The sequence below is a fragment of the Monodon monoceros genome, unplaced genomic scaffold, assembly GCF_005190385.1.
Source record: "Monodon monoceros isolate NGI ecotype Baffin Bay Population unplaced genomic scaffold, NGI_Narwhal_1 Super_Scaffold_13, whole genome shotgun sequence".
Taxonomy (NCBI): Eukaryota; Metazoa; Chordata; class Mammalia; order Artiodactyla; family Monodontidae; genus Monodon; species Monodon monoceros.
The window spans coordinates 71,482,362-71,502,158 of NW_021703769.1; the positions used below are offsets into that span (position 1 = coordinate 71,482,362).

The 19,797-nt window shown below is 36.3% G+C and overlaps 1 protein-coding gene across 1 annotated transcript in view; it reads right to left on the bottom strand.

Annotated features, from left to right (window-relative positions):
* Nucleotides 1-19,797, bottom strand: part of SEPTIN14 (septin 14) — a 36,194-nt gene that overhangs the window by 4,743 nt on the left and 11,654 nt on the right. The window contains exons 5-9 of the mRNA XM_029220953.1: nucleotides 15,843-16,029; nucleotides 12,207-12,368; nucleotides 6,023-6,119; nucleotides 4,572-4,740; nucleotides 1,788-1,920 (exon numbers count right to left, since the gene is read on the bottom strand). Coding sequence (XP_029076786.1) covers nucleotides 1,788-1,920; nucleotides 4,572-4,740; nucleotides 6,023-6,119; nucleotides 12,207-12,368; nucleotides 15,843-16,029 — 748 coding nt within the window. The remainder of the gene's footprint in view (nucleotides 1-1,787; nucleotides 1,921-4,571; nucleotides 4,741-6,022; nucleotides 6,120-12,206; nucleotides 12,369-15,842; nucleotides 16,030-19,797) is intronic.

The window sequence follows — 19,797 nt, forward strand, 5'->3', positions numbered from 1 at the left end:
GTAAGACCTGAAACCACAAAACTCTAGAAAAAACATAGGCAGTAAGCTCTTTGACATCGGTCTTAATTTTTTTGGATATGTCTCCTCAGGGACAGGAAACAAATGCAAAAATAAACAAATAGGACTCCATCAAACTGAAAAGCTTTTGCACAGTTAAGGAAGTTATTAACAAAATGAAAAGGCAGCCTATTGAACGGGAGAAGACATTTTTAAACAATATATCTAGTAAGGGGTTAATAATCAAAATATATAAAGAATGCATACAACTCAACATAAAAAAAAAAACCAAACAACCCAATTACAAAATGAGCAGAGGAACTACACAGACATTTTTCCAAAGAAGATATGGAGATGACCAACAGGTACATGAGAAAATGCTCAACATCACTGATCATCAGGAAAATGCAACTCAAGTTCACAATTAGATATCCCTTCACACCATTCAAAATGGCTATTATCCAAAAGACAACACTTTGGCAAGGATGTGGAGAAAAGGCAACACTTGTGCAGAATTAGTGGGAATGTAAATTGATACGGTCACTATGGAAAATAGGACGGAGCTTCCTCAAAAAATTAAAAATAGAACAACAGTACGATCCAGTAATTCCACTTCTGGGTATTTTTCTGAAGAAAACAAAAACACTAAGTTGAAAAAATATATGCACCTCTATGTTCATTGCAGCATTATTTACAATAGCCAAGATATGGAAGCAACATAAGTGTCCATCAATAGATGAATGGATAAATAAGATGTGGTATATATATACAATGGAACATTAGCCATAAAAAAGAATGAAATTTTGCCTTTTGTGACAACATGGATGGACCTGGAGGGTATTATGCTAAGTGAAATAAGTCAGATAGAGAAAGATAAATGCCATATGATTTCACTTATACACGGAATCTAAAAAACAATTCAAATGAACAAACATAATAAAACAGAAGCAGACTCAGAGATACAGAGAACAAACAGGTGGTTGCCAGAGAAGAGTGGCATTAGAGGATGAGTGAAATAGGTGAAGGAGATTAAGGGATACAAACTTCTAGTTATAAAATAATGTAATGGGCATGTAATGTACAGCATAAGGAATGTAGTGAATAATATTGTAAAACCTTGTATGGTGACAGATGGTAACTGGGACATCATGGTGATCATTTTGTAATGTATAAAAATATTCAGGGGCTTCCCTGGTGGCACAGTGGTTAAGAATCCGCCTGCCAATGCAGGGGACACGGGTTCGAGCCCTGGTCCAGGAAGATCCCACATGCCGCGGAGCAGCTAAGCCCGTACGCCACAACTACTGAGCCTGCGTGCCGCAACTACTGAAGCTCGTACACCTAGAGCCCGTGCTCCGCAACGAGAAGCCACCACAATGGGAAGCCCACGCACTGCAACGAAGAGTAGCCCCCGCTCGCCGCAACTAGAGAAAGCCCATGTGCAGCAACGAAGACCCAACACAGCCAAAAATAAAAATAATAAAATAAAATAAATAAATTTTAAAAAATCAATCACTGTTGTATACCCGAAACTGATATAATATTGTACGTCAAATTATACTTCAGTTTAAAAAATAAAAAAGTAAATTCTCCAAATGCTCTAGAAAAAATAAGATTACAGATGGCAAAATTTTAAAGGCTGTATCCAAAACCTATATGGTAAATAGCTACTTTTTGAAGAATAGCAAAGTATCCTCCAACAAAATCATCTAAACTCTCGAGATGAAAACCTCCAACTTAATAGGACACCTAAACTTGAATACAAATTATATCAAACTAGCAGGACTTGCCTCTTTTTCAGCTTCTTTAAATGCTCTTTCCTTCTCCTTTACTCTCTGCATAAACTTCTGTTTCAACTGTTCTTCTTCCCTCTGACATTGATCCAAGAAATCCTGCCTTTTGGCTTCATAGATCTCTTGAAAACTGAAAAGAAATTTGTGTTACTTTTGTATTAAAATGTTAATATAAACATGTAAACATATATATTGTTTATTAATATAAGTAGCTCATATAACTCAACAACAAAAAAACCAAACAACCCAATCGAAAAATAGGCAGAAGACCTAAATAGTCATTTCTCCAAAAGAAGATATACAGATGGCCAACAGGCACATGAAAAGATGCTCAGCATCCCTAATTATTAGAGAAATGCAAATCAAAACTGCAATGAGGTACCACCTCACACTGGGCAGAATAGCTATCATTAAAAAAATCTACAAATAACAAAGGCTGGGGAGGGTATGGGGAAAAAGGAACCCTCCTACACTGTTGGTGGGAAAGTAAATTGGTACTATGGAAAAAAAAAAATTGGTACTATGGAAAACAGTATGGACATGCCTCAAAAAACTGAAAATAGCATTGCTATATGATCCAGCAATCCCACTTCTGAGCATATATCCAGACAAAACTACAATTCAAAAAGATACATGCACCCCTGTGTTCATAGCAGCACTATTCACAAGAGCCAAGACATGGAAACAACCTAAATGTTCATCAACAGAAGAATGGATAAAGAAGAGGTAGTACATATATACAATGGAATACTACTCAGCCATAAAAAAGAATGAAATAATGACATTTGCAGCAACATGGATGGACCTAGAAATTATCATACTAAGTGAAGTCAAAAAGAGAAAGACAAATACCATATGGTATCACTTATATGTGGAATCTAAAATATGACACAAATGAACTTATCTATGAAATAGAAAGAGACTCCCAGACATAGAGAACAGACTTGTGGTTGCCAAGGGGGAGGGGGGAGGGGAGGGATGGACTGGGAGTTTGGAATTAGCAGATGCAAACTATTATATATAGAATGGATAAACAACAGGGTCCTACTGTACAGTATAGGGAACTATATTCAATAACCTGTGATAAACCATAATGGAAAAGAATATGAAAAAGAATATATCTATATCTCTCTATATATCTGAATCACTTTTCTATACAGCAGAAATTAACACAACATTGTAAATCAACTATACTTCAATAAAATACATATATATATATATAGTTATGTCACGTATAAGGACATTTACCAATATTCTCTCATGTATAGAAATGAAAATTTCTATACCATGAGATGTAAAAAAGTGAGGTGCCATATTGAATATAAGTATATAGAGTGTATATATAGTAAGTACTCACATTTTGAAACACTTAAAATATGTTTTGTTTCTCCTACCACTTTTTATTATATCACACTTCTTCACATCTTTTGACAACAAAATTTGGGGGAACATCTAATTTATGAGGTTCTCAAAATAATTAAAATAAGGCCAGGTGTCTTTCGAAATATGATGTATTTAAGATAGCCAGTTCAATTCTGGTTGCCTTCAAAGTACTGTAACTAATATAACTCGATTGTTCTACACTATCATCCTTCTGCAGCACAAATCCTATTCCTCCTCAATATAGCTAAGTACACCTGCTCTCAAACTATTTTCACTTGACTTCCATTGAAACTGAGTCCCCCGAAAACGTAGTTCCTCTGCCAAGTTTATGATTGAGCTCTCCAATCCAAAATGTTATTCCCTTTCTTGTCCAACACCTGTTCCCCTCAAGATTGAGGAATATCAAAGAAAAGGGAAGATTGAAACCGAGCGGGATGTTGTGGGACCCTCCCAGGCATAAAAGCCTTTCCATGTACCCCCTTTCTTGTTTGTGGGAAAAAGGCTTTCCGCCTCCTAGACCTTCCCTGAGTTCCAAAGGGAAGATTCAAACAGTTACTGGGAGGAGAGTGAGGGAATGCAGAAAGAAACAATAGTGCAGCATGGGGTCCTGGACCTGGTTCCTCCTGGGGCAGGGGTGGGAGTGTGTGTATGACAATCTGATACAGATCTCTTGAGTTCTTCTACAGGAACTAACGTGCCTACCCAGGTGGAGGATGATAATTTCACGCTGAGCGCAAGCATGTAGACCCAGACTGGTAGGAACCAGAAGGCTGATGACTGAACATCACCCTGTTACCTCACCATCAACCAGTCAGAGGAGGGTTACACACCCTACAGCCCTCCCCCACAAATTTTGCCTATAAAAACTTCTTCCCTGAAACCCATCAGAGAGTTCAGGTCTTTTGAGCATGAGCCACCCATTCTCCTTGCAAGGTCCTTGCGATAAACCCTTCTCTGCTCCAAACTCCAATGTTTCGGTTTGTTTGGCCTCACTGTGTGTCGTGCACGTGAACTTGGATTTGACAACACCATGACATTACACTGCTGCTTTTCCTCTTTCCTCCATCCAATCCTCAATATCCTTTTCAATATCCTTTGCCATCTTATACCAATTTTTACTAATATTTGCAAATCTCTTTCCTGAGCTTCTGTTCCATATAAAATCTACTTTTTCTTTTGGATACACATTTCAGCACATACACATATTGGATGCATATAAACGAGCCCTTGCATTATGTTGCTCCTACTAACTCTCCATCAAAGTCTGAAGATGATGAAAAACCACACAATTTAGGATGTGAGAAGTACAGCTATTCTCATTCCGAAATAATCATATCTCATCGTTGTAGGGAATTTCTAAGTCACCCATCATCTTGTTTGAGCAAGATCTCCACTCACCTTACTGGCTGGTTGTCTGGACCCACATCAGTAAATCCCATTTTCTGAAGTTTGCTGCACCTATAACGTTCATAGTGCCAGGTGTGGGTTTGTTCTTTCAAGTCTTCCATGTTTGTACAAAGAAGCACATCCCGGAGCTTAACAAAGTTACAGTGATTTTCATTTTCCACTAGGCAGAAAAATAATAAAGCCACAAAGCTTATTATCAATCCCTATCACTTTCTAAGTATTCTTGAATGAGCTAAGAGATCGTTCAGATTAATAGCTATAATTCTTTTAACCATGCAACTATGGTTATATGGTACATACAAATTATAGGTAGAGTTTATTTATAGACCAGGAAATTTGCTTGAAATTTATTAGCCAAAGAATAAATAGGAAACACTGAAATAACATGTAATATTAGTAGATGACATAAACTTTCATTAATAATTATGTTAGTATTTTTCAAATGAATATGCTCAAGGTATTTTACAGAGCACTAAAAAAGAATATAATATAATTTCACTAAAGTAAATAATTTTATTAAAGTAAATCCTGCTAACATAAAGGTCTTAACAACTATGCATGATTTAGTTATTAAACTATATTTATACTCCATATTTATGAGAATGAATTAGTCAATTTTCAAAATCACTCAATAAATTCACATGGCTCTCTACTGTGTTTGTCGTATCCAAAGACTGAGCACAATACTTTGCGCATTGTGTATGATATTATAACCAAATGTAATATTCATTAAAATATGTTGTGTTTAAGTACATTTCATAAATTTAAAAATTTGTAATATATTAACTGAAAATAACATTTGGAAACTAGTCCCCAATAATTAGTATCACAAGCGTACGAATCAGACAATAAATGACTGCTATTACACTATTCTAACTCATCATGATGCTAGATAACTAATATAAATGTCTAGGTATAATTTAGCCAAAAATGAATTGTATTACTTTATTTTTAAAATGGTTTTCCATCCCTTTTTATAGGGACCACTTTAAAATGCTTTATAAATTAGGTAGCAATTAACTTATATGACATGTTTCAAGTACCAATACTTATGCTTCTGTGTTGTTCAGAGTTCTTTTGTTCAAAGAACTTTCCAACATTCTGAATGTGATGGTTTATGCATAGAGAGATAATCTGCATATGGCAGATGGGGGAAATGAGGAGGTTCTGCCCAGTTTCTGAATTTTTGCCTAAAGCACCATCCAGAAAACTCCCGTGAGAATAGGTTACAATCAAAATAAGCATTATCTTAAATGAAACAGAATCTGTGCTCCTTATCAGTAACTATTAATTTGCTGTTTAGCGAGAGTTACCAATATTGACTCAAGTTAAAATATTTTGTTTTACACATTTATAGTTATATTTTATATAATTTTTATAATTATATATATATTTAAGCATAATCATTCCAGAGCAAGCCTGCGCATCTTTGTTACATTTACCTTGTAAAACTCCCCAAGGGTACTGACGGCCTCTGACCATTCTTTTTCCAACTTTCACTTCATCTGTACTTCCTACTACAGCAAAAGGTAAGTGTCCCTAGAAAGTAAGTACAATTTTAATCATGTTTCCTTATACCAATATAACTTACTCTGTTAATCTTATTTCTGTTATGGAAACAACAGAGACAATAATATCATCATAAGTTTATTCAAACAAGTGATTTATCTTGCCTCAGATTTTATGACTTCACATTAAATATGTGCAAATTAATTGCTGTAAGCATTTGTGCGAGATCATGCACACAATTGAAAACTACCTACTGAGTACAGCCTAAAGCAAGGCATTCTACTGTGGGGAATACAAAGAAAACAGTTTTTGGTAGACATATAATTTTTCTCACATTATCTTTACCCTGAAACACAATAAGCAAATCACTTTTAACTCCAGTATAAAAGCTAAAAGACAAAATTAAGAAAACTCTAATAATTAGTTAATTGAAATATAACATAAAGCATATTAATAAATAATACTATATAGAAAATGGAAAAGAAAATTTTAAAAGGAATGCAAATCAGAAAGGAATTAGTAAAACTATCTGTTCTCAGATGACATTTTTGCAAGTATTTTTTAATTGGGATATAATTGACATATTATATTAGTTTCTGATGTACAACATAATGATTTGGTATTTGTATATATCATAAAATGACCACCACAGTAAGTCTAGTTAACATCCATCACCATACAGTTACAATTTTTTTTCTTGTGATGAGATCTTTTTGAATCTACTCTCTTAGCAACTTTCAAATATACAATACAGTACTATTAACTACAGTCACTATGTTGTACACCACATCCCCAGGACTTATTTATTTTATAACTGAAAGTTATATGACACAAATGTACATATCTATGAGACAGAAACAGACTCACAGACATAGAGAACAGACTAGTGGTTGCTGGGAGGTGGGGACTGGGGGAGAGAAGGAATGGGAGTTTGGGATTAGCAGATACAAACTAGTATGTATAGGATGGATAAACAACAAGATCTTACTGTATAGCACAGGGAACTATATTCAATATCCTGTGATAAACCATAATGGAAAAGAACATGAAAAAGAATATATATATATATATATATGTACACAACTGAATCACTTTGCTGTGCAGCAGAAATTAACACAACATTGTAGATCAACTATGCTTCCATAAAGTATAAAACAAAGTAAAATAAACTATTTGGGGTTAAAAAAAAAGAAAGGCAACTGATTTCTGTATGTTACTCTTGTATCCTTCTACCTTGCTGAATTCATTTATCAGTTCTAGTAGTTTTTGTGTGGAGTCTTTAGGGTTTTCTATATATAGTATCATGTCACCTGCATATAATGACAATTTTACCTATTCCTTACTGATTTGAATACCTTTTATTTCTTTTTCCTGTCTGATTGCTGTGGCTAGGACATCCAATACTATGTTGAACAGAAGTGGTAAGAGTGCGCATCCTTGTCTCGTTCCAGATTTTAGCAGGAAGGCTTTAGCTTCTCACTGTTGAGTAGTATATTGGTTGTGGGTCTGTCATAAATAGCTTTTTTTTTTTTGCGGTACATGGGCCTCTCACAGTTGTGGCCTCTCCCTTTGCGGAGCACAGGCTCCGGACGCGCAGGCTCAGCGGCCATGGCTCACGGGCCCAGCCACTCCGCAGCATGTGGGATCTTCCCGGACTGGGGCATGAACCCCTGTCCCCTGCATTGGCAGGCGTACTCTCAACCACTGCGCCACCAGGGAAGCCCAAATAGTTTTTATTATGTTGAGATATGTTCCCTCTATACCCACTTTCGTAAGGGTTTTTATCATGAATGGATGTTGAATTTTATCAAATGCTTTTTTCTGCATCTATTGAGATGATCATATGGTTTTGCATGGTGTACATGGTGTATCACATTGATTGATATGCTTATGTTGAACCATCTTTGTGACCCTGGTCATGGAAAGCTTGTTTTTTAAAAAGGTAAACAAAATTGACAAGCCTTTAGCCAGGCTGATTATAAAAAAGAGAGAGAGGGCTTCCCTGGTGGCGCAGTGGTTGAGAGTCCGCCTGCCGATGCAGGGGACACGGGTTCGTGCCCTGGTCCGGGAAGATCCCACATGCTGCGGAGCGGCTAGACCTGTGAGCCATGGCCACTGAGCCTGTGCGTCCAGAGCCTGTGCTCCGCAACAGGAGAGGCCACAACAGTGAGAGGCCCGCGTACCACAAAAAAAGAAAAAAAAAGAGAGAGAGAGAGGGCCCAAATAAACAAAATAATAAGTGAAAGAGGAGAAATTACAATGAATATTACAGAAATTAAAAAATCATAAGAGAATACTATGAATAATTATAAGCCAATAAATTGGACAACCTAGAAAAAATGGATAAATTCCTAGAAAAATATAATCTCCCAAAACTGAACCAGGAAGAAATATATAATCTGAACAGACCAATATTTAGTAGTGAAATTGAATCAGTAATCAGAAAACTCCTAGCAAACAAAAATCCAGGACCAGACAGCCTCATATGGGAATTCTACTAAACATATAAAGAAGAGCTAATACCTATCTTTCTCAAGCTACTCCAAAAAACTGAAGAAGAGGGAACACTCTCAAATTCATTTACAACTCTACCATTACCCTGATACTAAAACCAAAGACACAGCAAAAAAAAAAAAAAAAAAGAAAGAAAATGACAGGCCAACATCTTAGATGTATATAGGAACAAAAATCCTCAACAAAATATTAGGAAACCAAATTCAACAATGTATAAGAAGACTCATAAACCATGATCAAGTCTGATTTATTCCAGGGATGCAAGGATGGCCCAATATCTGCAAATCAATCAGTGTGACACACACCATATTAACAAATCAAGGGATAAAATCTCATGATCAGCTCAATAACTGTAGAAAAAGTATTTGACAAAATTCAACATTCATTCACGATAAAAGCTCTCATCGATGTTGGTGTAGAGGGAACATATCTCAACATAATAGATGCCATTTATGACAAACCCACAGGTAAAATCGTACTTAATGTTGAAAACTGAAAGCTTTTCCTCTAAAATCAATAACAAGATAAGGATGCCCACTATCACCACTTCTATTTAACATAATATTGGAAGTCCTAGCCACAGCAGTCAGAGAAAAAAATGTCATGAAGAACCTAGGGTTAAGACAGGAATAAAGACACAGACCTACTAGAGAATGGACTTGAGGATATGGGGAGGGGGAAGGGTAAGCTGTGACAAAGCGAGAGAGAGGCATGGAGATATATACGCTACCAAACGTAAGGTAGATAGCTAGTGGGAAGCAGCCGCGTAGCACAGGGATATCAGCTTGGTGCTTTGTGACCGCCTGGAGGGGTGGGGTAGGGAGGGTGGGAGGGAGGGAGACGCAAGAGGGAAGAGATATGGGAACATATGTATATGTATAACTGATTCACTTTGTTATAAAGCAGAAACTAACACACCATTGTAAAGCAATTATACTCCAATAAAGATGTAAATAAATAAATAAATAAATGGCATCCAAATTGGAAGGGAAGAAGTAAAACTGTCAGTATTTGCAGATGACATGATACTATATACAGAAAACTTTTAAGCCTGTACCAAAAAACTACTGGAACTAATAAATGAATTCAATAAAGTTGCATAAAAAGGTTAATATACAGATTTCTGTTGCTTTTCTATACACTAATAATGAACTATCAAAAAGAGAAAGCAAGAAAACAATCCTGTTTAAAATCACATCAAAATGAATAAAATACCTAGAATTGGCTTAAAAGAGGAGGTGAAAGACCTATACTCTGAAAAATATAAGACGTTGGTGAAGGAATATGAAGATGACACCAATTAGTGAAAAAAATATACCACAATCATGGGTTGGAAGAATTAATAATGTTAAAATGTCCATACTACCCAAAATAACCTGTAGATTTAATTCAACCCCTATCAAAATACACATGACATTTTCCACAGAACCAGAATAAATAATAATAAAATTGTATGGTACCACAAAAGTCCTTGAATAGGCAAAGCGATCTTGAGAAAAAAGAACAAAACTGGAGGTATCACACTCCCTGACTTCAGACTATACTATAAAACTACAGTGTCAAAATAGTATGGTACTGGCACAAAGACAGACAGGTAGATCAATGGAACAAAACAAAGAGCCCAGTTATAAAACTACACAAATATGGCCAATTAATCTATGACAAAGGAGAGAAAAATATACAATGCGGAAAAGACAGTCTCTTCAATAAGTGGTGCTGGGATAACTATATGATAACTACACAGCTACATGTAAAGGAATGAAATTAGAACATTTTGTCATAAGATATATAAAAATAAACAGAAAATTGATTAAAGACCTAAATGTAAGACCAGAAACCATAAAACTCCTAAAAGAGAACATAGAACACTCTTTGACATAAGTGGTCGCAATATTTTTTTGGATCTTTCCCCTCAGGCAGAGGATACAAAAGCAAAAAAAATAAACAAATGGGATCTAAGTTAATTTAAAACCTTTTGCACATCAGAGGAAACCATCAACAAAATGAAAAGACAACCTACTGAATTAAAAAAATTTTGCAAATGATATATCTAATAAGGGGTTAATACCTAAAATATATAAACAGCTCATACAATTCAACATCAAAAAAAAGCAAACAACCCAATTTTTAAAAAGGGCAGAAGACCTCAATAGACATTTTTTCAAAGAAGACATGCAGGTGGCCAACAGGCACATGAAAAGATGCTCAACATTACTAATCATTAGGGAAATGCAAATCAAAACCACAATGAGATACCACCTCACACCCATTAATATAAACTATTACTTAAAAAAAAAACCCAGAAAGTAACAAGTGTTGGTATGAATGTGGATAAATTGGAATCCTTGTACACTTTTGGTGGGAATGTAAAATAGTGCAGCCACTATGGAAAACAGTATGGCGGTTCCTCAAGAAATTAAACGTAGAATTACCATACAATCCAGCAATTCCACTTCTTGGCATTACCCAAGGGAATTGAAAGCAGGGACTCAAATAAATATTTGTACAGGTATAAAAGGGCAAATATCATATATTTCCATCTACTAGAAGTACCTTGAGTAGCCAAATTCATAGGGCTGAGGGAAAGAGTAATGGGGAATTATTGTTTATTACAGAGCTTCAGTTTTTGAAAATGAAAAGAGTTCTATGGATATAGATGGTGGCAATGATAGTAGCACAACACTGTAAAAGTATAATGCCACTCAGCTGTAAGCTTTAAAAGGTTTAAGGTGGTAAATTTCAGGTTATGTGTATTTTACCACAATTTTAAAACCTCTTAGAAGAAAACTTATAAGTAAATCTTTATTACCTTGGATTTGACAAAACATTCTTAGATATGACATCAAAAGCACAAGTAACAATAAAAATAAATAAACTGGACTTCATCAATATTAAAAAGTTTGTGTTTCAAAGCACACCAAAAATAAAATGGAAAGACCAACAGATTGGGAGAAATATTTGCAAATCATGTATCTCATAAGCAACTTGTATCCAGAATATATAAAGAACTCTTACAACTCAATAATAAAAAGACAAAAGCTCAATTAAAAATAGACAAAGGGTCTGAGTAAATTTTTCTCTTGGGAAGACACATTAATAGCTGATAAAATCATGAAAAGACCAAATATTATATAATTCCATTCATATGACATGTCCAGAACAGAGAAATCTGAAGAGAAAGAAGTTGATTAGTGGTTTCCTAGGGTTGGTGGAGAGGAGGGCTGACAGGTAGTAGGTGAGAAAGCTGAAGAGTATGGGATTTCTTTTTGAGAAATAAAAATGTCCTAAATTTCGTTGTGGTGATGGTTGCACACACTGTGAATAGACTAAAACTCACTAAATTGTATATTCTAACAGGTGAGTCACATGGTATGTGAACTATATCTCAATAAAACGCTTTTTAAAAGAATTGATTATCAGCAAACATTTTTCAAAATCAAGAAAGTGAAACATTTTCCCACACTGGCTTTTGGGAAAAAAATATCTTATTTATAGTATCTTTGTCAGATACAAGTGACACTATATACTAATATTGTTACTTATAAATTATACTTTCATTCCCACCTGTCAAATAGAACTGATATTCAGTAGTTAGAAGCTTACATTCATCGAGGTGTTCACGTCCGTGGTAGCTTCATCATCTGTTGGGAACTGGTATATCTGGATGCCATTACTAATCAATTCACTCATTATCTTACACTTAAATTTCTGTAAATCATTTTTAGAAATTGTATCTGCTTTGGCAATCAGTGGTATAATGTTCACCTATTAAGAAAGAAGCAAACAAAATCTCACCATTGAGGATTTGTTATTAATTTGTTATATTTACAGTCAAAACCTCAATTTCTGACAATAAATTTTCATAACTAGATTATCACTGGCTATCATGACTTCCTCACAGAATTACTTTCCAAAATCATCAGTACTTTTGAAGATTAATCTTTAATCAGAATTCAGGTTTAGAAACCTCAATTTTCTTTCTCAAACTTTCTTACACATCTGGAGTTAGTAAAATGTAAGTAGCAAAATGAAGTATGATCAATTTGATTTCATTATCAATTTGATTTCTTATTAAACTGAGTATTAAAAAGTCAGAAGAGACCTTTCATCAAAATTATAGAACAGATCAACTTTGTCCTTCTACCTGTCATTCATTTGCATCATCTTCTCCATAAATCCACCTTAATCACTGTCCCATTTTCTAGGTAGAATCTTGTTCTACCTAGATGACCTTGCAGGTAGATCTGCTTGTGTTTTCCAAAGACCACCTAAAAATAGTAGACTTTTTTTTACTATACTTTAAAAGCTGAGTGTGTGTATATGTGTGTATAGCACCGTGCTAACAAAAAAGTCCATTTGTAATTTGTAAAAAGAAATGATTTCACATTGCATATTTGAAGTTGAAATTTTATACATAAAATTTTCTTCCTAGCTCTACAATATGATCATTCCTTCTCAATGAATTTACATCTTAATAATTAAACTTTGTAGAAAATAACAATATAAAATTCCAAAATATGTTTTATTACTGTTAAAATAAATCGTTACTGTTAAATCATAGCTACACAACGTTAAGTTCTGTGATCTAGTAGAAATGCATAAAAGTCAGTTTTAGGTCTATTGCTTTTGTTTTAGGTTCCTCAAAGTACATTTTTAAAAAATCCTTATGAAAATCTAGGGCTTCAATATTGTAACGTAGATGTTCAAAATTTTGTCTAATTTTTTTTTTTTTTTTTTTTTTTTTGCGGTACGCGGGCCTCTCACTGTTGTGGCCTCTCCCGCTGCGGAGCACAGGCTCCGGACGCGCAGGCTCAGCGGCCATGGCTCACGGGCCCAGCCGCTTCGCGGCATGTGGGATCTTCCCGGACTGGGGCACGAACCCGTGTCCCCTGCATCGGCAGGCGGACTCCCAACCACTGCGCCACCAGGGAAGCCCCAAAATTTTGTCTAATTTTAAAATCTTGAATAATACCTTGCATAGTAAAAAGCAGACAACTGCTATGGTAGATTCAAGACTAACATAAATGTCTTGGGTTGTATTAGTGAGAAAGCTGGGAAAAGATATCCTCCAGTGATAGTAAATCATTACCACGTGAGAAATGAAAACGCTTCATGTCAATAATTCCTCAGGTGTTCATATTTAAGGAACAAAAGTCACTTATTGCAAGGAGAGCTAGAAACCTGTAAGAGAAGACAACAGACAGACACAAGCTTGCCCAACCCTTTATGCGATGGTCTTTGCAAAAATTAGTAACTTCTTGTATCTGGAAATGGCTTGATGATTACAGCTGCCCATAAAATTAAAAATAAAACTGTGTGTCCTTGAGTATTGAATATAGTACTAATCGAGAAATTGAGACAGCTCTTAATTTTAACTAGAACTCTAAGTTCTTTCAACTACTTGGTGACTTAGATTAAGTACAACGTTTCTTTCCAGTTTGAACAATACATAACAAAGGTCAGGCCTTCTTTGATAAAGGGAACGCAATTTTAGAACTCTTCCTCCCTTCAACTGAATAAAGTTGAAGACAGCATGTTTTACCAGGGCTGAGTGCAGAAAAGAATCTCGTGACATAACAAGTTCTTTCATATGTACATTTGCTCTCTGTTGGAAAAAAAAATTATATATATTCTGAATTTTCTCTGACAGAACCAGTAGCCAGGATCATGAAATCTTCATGTGTCACACCATCAGTGGTACCGGGTAAACGTTAATGGCATTATTTTATAGTACTATAGAGTAAATTCTATTTCAAAACTACAGGTAAATGACCATGATCTGAATTATGATTTAATCACAAACCCCTAAATTAAAAAAAAAATTTTTTTAAGTTTTTTAAATTTTTATTTTAGATTGGAGCATAGTTGATTAACAATGTTGTGTTCATTTCTGGTGTACAGAAAAGTGATTCAGTTATACACATACATGTATCTATTCTTTTCCAAATTCTTTTCCCATTTAGGTAATTACAGAATATTGAGCAGAGTTCCCTGTGCTATACAGTGGGTCCTTGTTGGTTGTCTATTTTAAATATAGCAGTGTGTACATGTCAATCCCAGACTCCCAATCTATCCCACACCCCCACCCTTCCCCTCTGGCAACCATAAATTCTGTTCTCTAAGTCTGTTTGTTTCTATTTTGTAAGTTCATTTGTATCAATTTTTTTTAAGATTCTGCATAGAAGTGATATATGATATTTGCCTTTCTCTGTCTGAACTTACTTCACTTAGCATGATAAATTTTAAATTTTATTAAATTTTTTAAAACCTGTGTCTCATTTTCCTAACTGATACACATTCTAATTAAATTTCTCTGGAAAGGAAGAAAGGTTGAAATGTATCAAATGCTATTATGGGCTGAATATGTCTCCCCCTTCTCCCTCACACATATCTTAAAGCCCTAAACCCCAGTATCTCACAAAGTATTTGGAGATAGAACCTTTAAAGAGGTGATTAAGTCAAAATAAGGCCATGAAGATAGGCCCTAATCCAATCCCACTGGTGTCCTCATATAAAGGGGAAACTTGGACACACAGAGACATCAGCTGTGTGTACAAAGGAAAGATCATGTGAGGACGCAGTGAGAAAGTGGCAATCTGCCACCTAAAAAGAGGTTTCAGAAAAAATGAAACTTGGCGACACCTTGGTCTTGAACTTATAGCCTCCAGAATTGTGAGAAAATTAATTTCTGTTGTTTAAACCACTAAGTCTGTGGTATTTTGCAATGGTATCCCTAGGAAACAAACATAAATGCTTTAAAGATTAACAAAAAAGGACTTCCCTCGTGGCACAGTGGTTAAGAATCCGCCTGCCAATGCAGGGGACACGGGTTCGAGCCCTGGTCTGGGAAGATCCCATATGCTGTGGAGCAACTAAGCCCGCGTGCCACAACTACGGAGCCTGTGCTCTAGAGCCCATGAGACACAACTACTGAGCCTGCGTGCTGCAACTACTGAAGCCCGTGTGCCTAGAGCCTGTGCTCTGCAACAAGAGAAGCCACCACAACGAGGAGCCTGCGCACCACAATGAAGAAAGCCCGTGCACAGCAACGAAGACCCAACACAGCCAAAAATAAATAAATAAATAAATTTTTTTTAAAAAAGATTAACAACAACAAAAAAAGATATATATATACATATTACAAAATAACAAGTTCTCTGTGTGCAAATGCCTTCAAGATTTGTATTATTTCACAATAAGTATCAAATCTTGATAGGTTGATAGATTTACCGAACGCACCTTACTGTCAATGTTCTTCATGGTTAATAGATCAAGGGATTTCAGAGAATGTCCTGTAGGTGAAATGAAGTAAAGGCACACGTGGATCCGGGAATCATGGTAGTCAACAAAGGAACGCTTAATTTTCAATTCTTCTTGAAGATAGGACTCAAACTGAGCATCTATGTAGTCAACTATCGGCTGGTAGCTGAAAAAATGATTATTTAAACATTTAGCATAACAGATTAATATCATCTGATGTCTGCACTTTTACCATTTAATATCTAGTTAATATGTATACTCACTAGTTTTCCACAGTGATAAAATGTGCATAATATGTCCTTACAAAGATAACAGCTACAAGCTGTTACAAAGCAACAAAAAGTCCTCTTGTTTATAGAAAAGGAAAAATGATCTATCAGTTCAATGAAGTTCAAATCAGAAAACAAATTTTTTATATGTATACATATGTGTAAGTGCAAAGAACCAAGAATGCTCAAGACATACTGAAAAAAAAATGAAGGAGATATATTCTTCATATATCACGTCTTACTATGTATGAAGTAAAATAATTAATACAGGATGGTATCAGCACAAGGATAAAGAGACTAAAGCACAAGAGAATTTTTGGATGTGACAGGACTGTTCTATGTCACAACTAAGATGGTGGGTATAAACTCTATGCATTTTTTAAAACCTACGGAAATATACACCACAAAAATTGAGTCTTACTGTATGTAAATTTTAAGAGTGCCACCAGTATCATGACAGTGAATACATCTCTCCTTTTGCCCCCCTTTTTAACAGCTAATAATTGGATCCACCCACAAACAAAAGTACCTCTGTGGGAGATGGGACACAGCATCACATGCCAGGGAACCAGGAGGAACCTTGCCCAACTGTATGGCAATAGGGAGACAGATGTCCATACAGGCTGTGGAACCAGCAGGAGCCAGTGAACCTGCCACACCCTCTTGCATACAGTCGTGGAAAAATTGAAGTGTGCTGACTTGGACACATACCCACAGATGGGAGAGACCTGTAGAAGTTCAGCAATCCATATGGCAGATTCCAGCACTTCATGGAGAATAAAAAAGAATTTGGATGCGCTGGAGAGGGTAAGAGGAATTTCGCCAGTGTCAATGCTCCCCCAAAACAACACAGCACAGGGCTGAAATAGTCATCAGTAACCTCTCCCACAAGAGAATGGGAGGCTGTGAGTGAGTGCCCAGCACCCAGTGCCTGGCTGTGCAGGACATTGTTGGAGAAAACCATTTCTCTCCAGCAGCACCTAGAATACTGAAGCCGGAACTCCATGACTAGGGACAAAAGGACACCAGGAAAGAGGTAGATAAGAATATCAAAGGGCATTAAAGGGACATGCTGACCAAGCTCAGGACTTCAGCAGGAAACTCAGCCATTAGCCTCTGGGAGAACCTCACTTGATGATCTCCCGCATGCATACTCCCAGTGCCCCGTGTAAACCCACACCTCCCCACACTCTGCAGCAGGCTGTGTGCACACTCCTGCATGTGATGGCAAGAGTGAGATCTGGTAAATGGAGTGTGCTCAGAAAAATCAGACCAGAATCTGTGAGCAAGAGAAACCACTTTCTGGAAATTTTGAGCTATAGCACCACTTTCTGAAAGGAAAAAAAGAAGTTCCTAGAAGCCAGCCAGGAGAGTTGTAAGAATCAGAGAAGGCATAAAGGCTTAAGAATTTTGCCACAACAGGGAGCAAGAACTGTGGAGCTGGGCTGTCCATACAAGGTCAGAGAAAGCTCCCAGATACAACAGGACGAATAAACAGTACATCCACCTAAATGCAACTAGTAAAGGATTTGAGGAGCTGTCTGCTACTTCAAATGCAAAAGCAGCAATGCAAAACTCCAAGGAATGTGAAGAATCAAGAAAACATGTCACCCGCAAAAGATAATAATAATCCTCTAATAACTGAATCACAGGCACAGAATTTTGCAATCTATCTGAAAAAGATTTCAAAATAATTGTTTTAAGGAAACTCAATGAGATACAAGAAAATACATAAAGACAATTCAACAAAATCAGAAAAACAATGTATGAGCAAAATTAGAAACTTAAGAAAGGGATAGAAATCTTAAAAAAAAAAAATCCAAACAGAAATTCTGGGACTGAAAAATTCAGTGAATGAAATAGAAAATGCAATAGAGAGCATCTACAGCAGAAGAGACCAAATGGAAAATAGAATCAGTGTGCTAGAGAATAGGAACTTTGAAATAACTCAAGCAGAGGAAAATAAAGACGCAAAGAATGAAAATGAATGAAGAAAGCCTATATGATCTAAGGGACTTCAAAAATATATAAATATTAGAATAGTTGGAGTTCCATACTGAGAGGAAAGGAAGAAAAGGGCAGAAAGTTTATTTAAAGAAAGAATAGGGACATCCCTGGTGGCGCAGTGGTTAAGAACCTGCCTGCCAATGCAGGGGACACGGGTTTGAGCCTTGGTTCGGGAAGATCCCACATGCCACAGAGCAACTAAGTCCGTGTGCCACAACTACTGAGCCTGCACCCTAGAGTCTGTGAGCCACAACTACTGAGCCCGCGAGCCACAACTACTGAAGCCCATGCACCTAGAGCCCATGCTGCGCAACAAGAGAAGCCACAACGATGAGAAGAAGCTCGAGAACTGCAATGAAGAGCAGCCCCCGCTCACTGCAACTAGAGAAAGCCCGCACACAGCAACGAAGACCCAAAGACAGCCATAAACAAACAAACAAAAAAAACAAACAAATAAATAAATAGAAAGAATAGCTGAGTGGTGACCTAAACGGGAAGGAAATCTAAAAAAGAGGGGATATATGTATACGTATGACTGATTCATTTTGCTCTACAGCAAGAAACTAACACAACATTATAAAGCAACTATACTCCAGGAAAAATTAACTTAAAAAAAAGAAAGAATAGCTGAGAACTTCACAAATTTTGGGAGACACTTAGCCATCTAAGTTTACAAACCTAATAGATCACCATATATCTCAATGCATAAAGACCTTCTCAAGACACCTTATAATGAGGCTATCAAAAATCAAAGACAGGGGCTTCCCTGGTGGCGCAGTGGTTGAGAGTCTGCCTGCCGATGCAGGGGACACGGGTTCGTGCCCCGGTCTGGGAAGATCCCACATGCCGCGGAGCGGCTGGGCTCGTGAGCCATGGCCGCTGAGCCTGCGCGTCCGGAGCCTGTGCTGAGCAACGGGAGAGGCCACAACAGTGAGAGTACCGCAAAAAAAAAAAAAAAAAATCAAAGACAAATAGAGAATCCTAACAGCAGCAAGAGAAAAAAGAAGTGTAACCTATAAAGAAACCCCCATTAGGCTATCAGCAGATTTCTCAGCAAAGACCTACAGGCCAGGAGAGAGAAAAATAACAAAATATAAAAATTGCCAGCCAAGAATACTCTGTTTGGCAAAGTTATTCTTCAGAAATGAAGGAGAAATAAGACTTTCCCAAACAACAACAGAAAAGCTGAGAAAGTTCAGTGGTACTAGAGCTGCCTTGCAAGAAAATCTTTAAGAAATTCTTCAGACAGAAGCAAAAAGACACTAATGAGAACATGAAGATGTACAAAAGTATATAACACACTGGTAAAGGCAAATATACAGATTTTAAAAAATCTAATCTGTGATAAGATAGCATGTTAACAACTTAACTAGAGTATAATGGTTAAGGACAAAAGTATTAAAAATAACTATAGTACTGTAATTTGTTAAAGAATATACAATATAAAAAGGTAAATTTGTGACCTCAAAATATAAAATAGGGAGCAAAAGGGTGAATTTTCTTATGCGAGCAAAGTAAACCACCTATCAGTTTTATCTGTAAGATGTTTCATGTAAGTTTCATGACAACCACAAAGCAAAAACCTAGAGTAGATTCATAAAAGATAAAGAAAGGGAAATCAGAACATACCAGCACAAAAAATCACCAATTTACAAAGA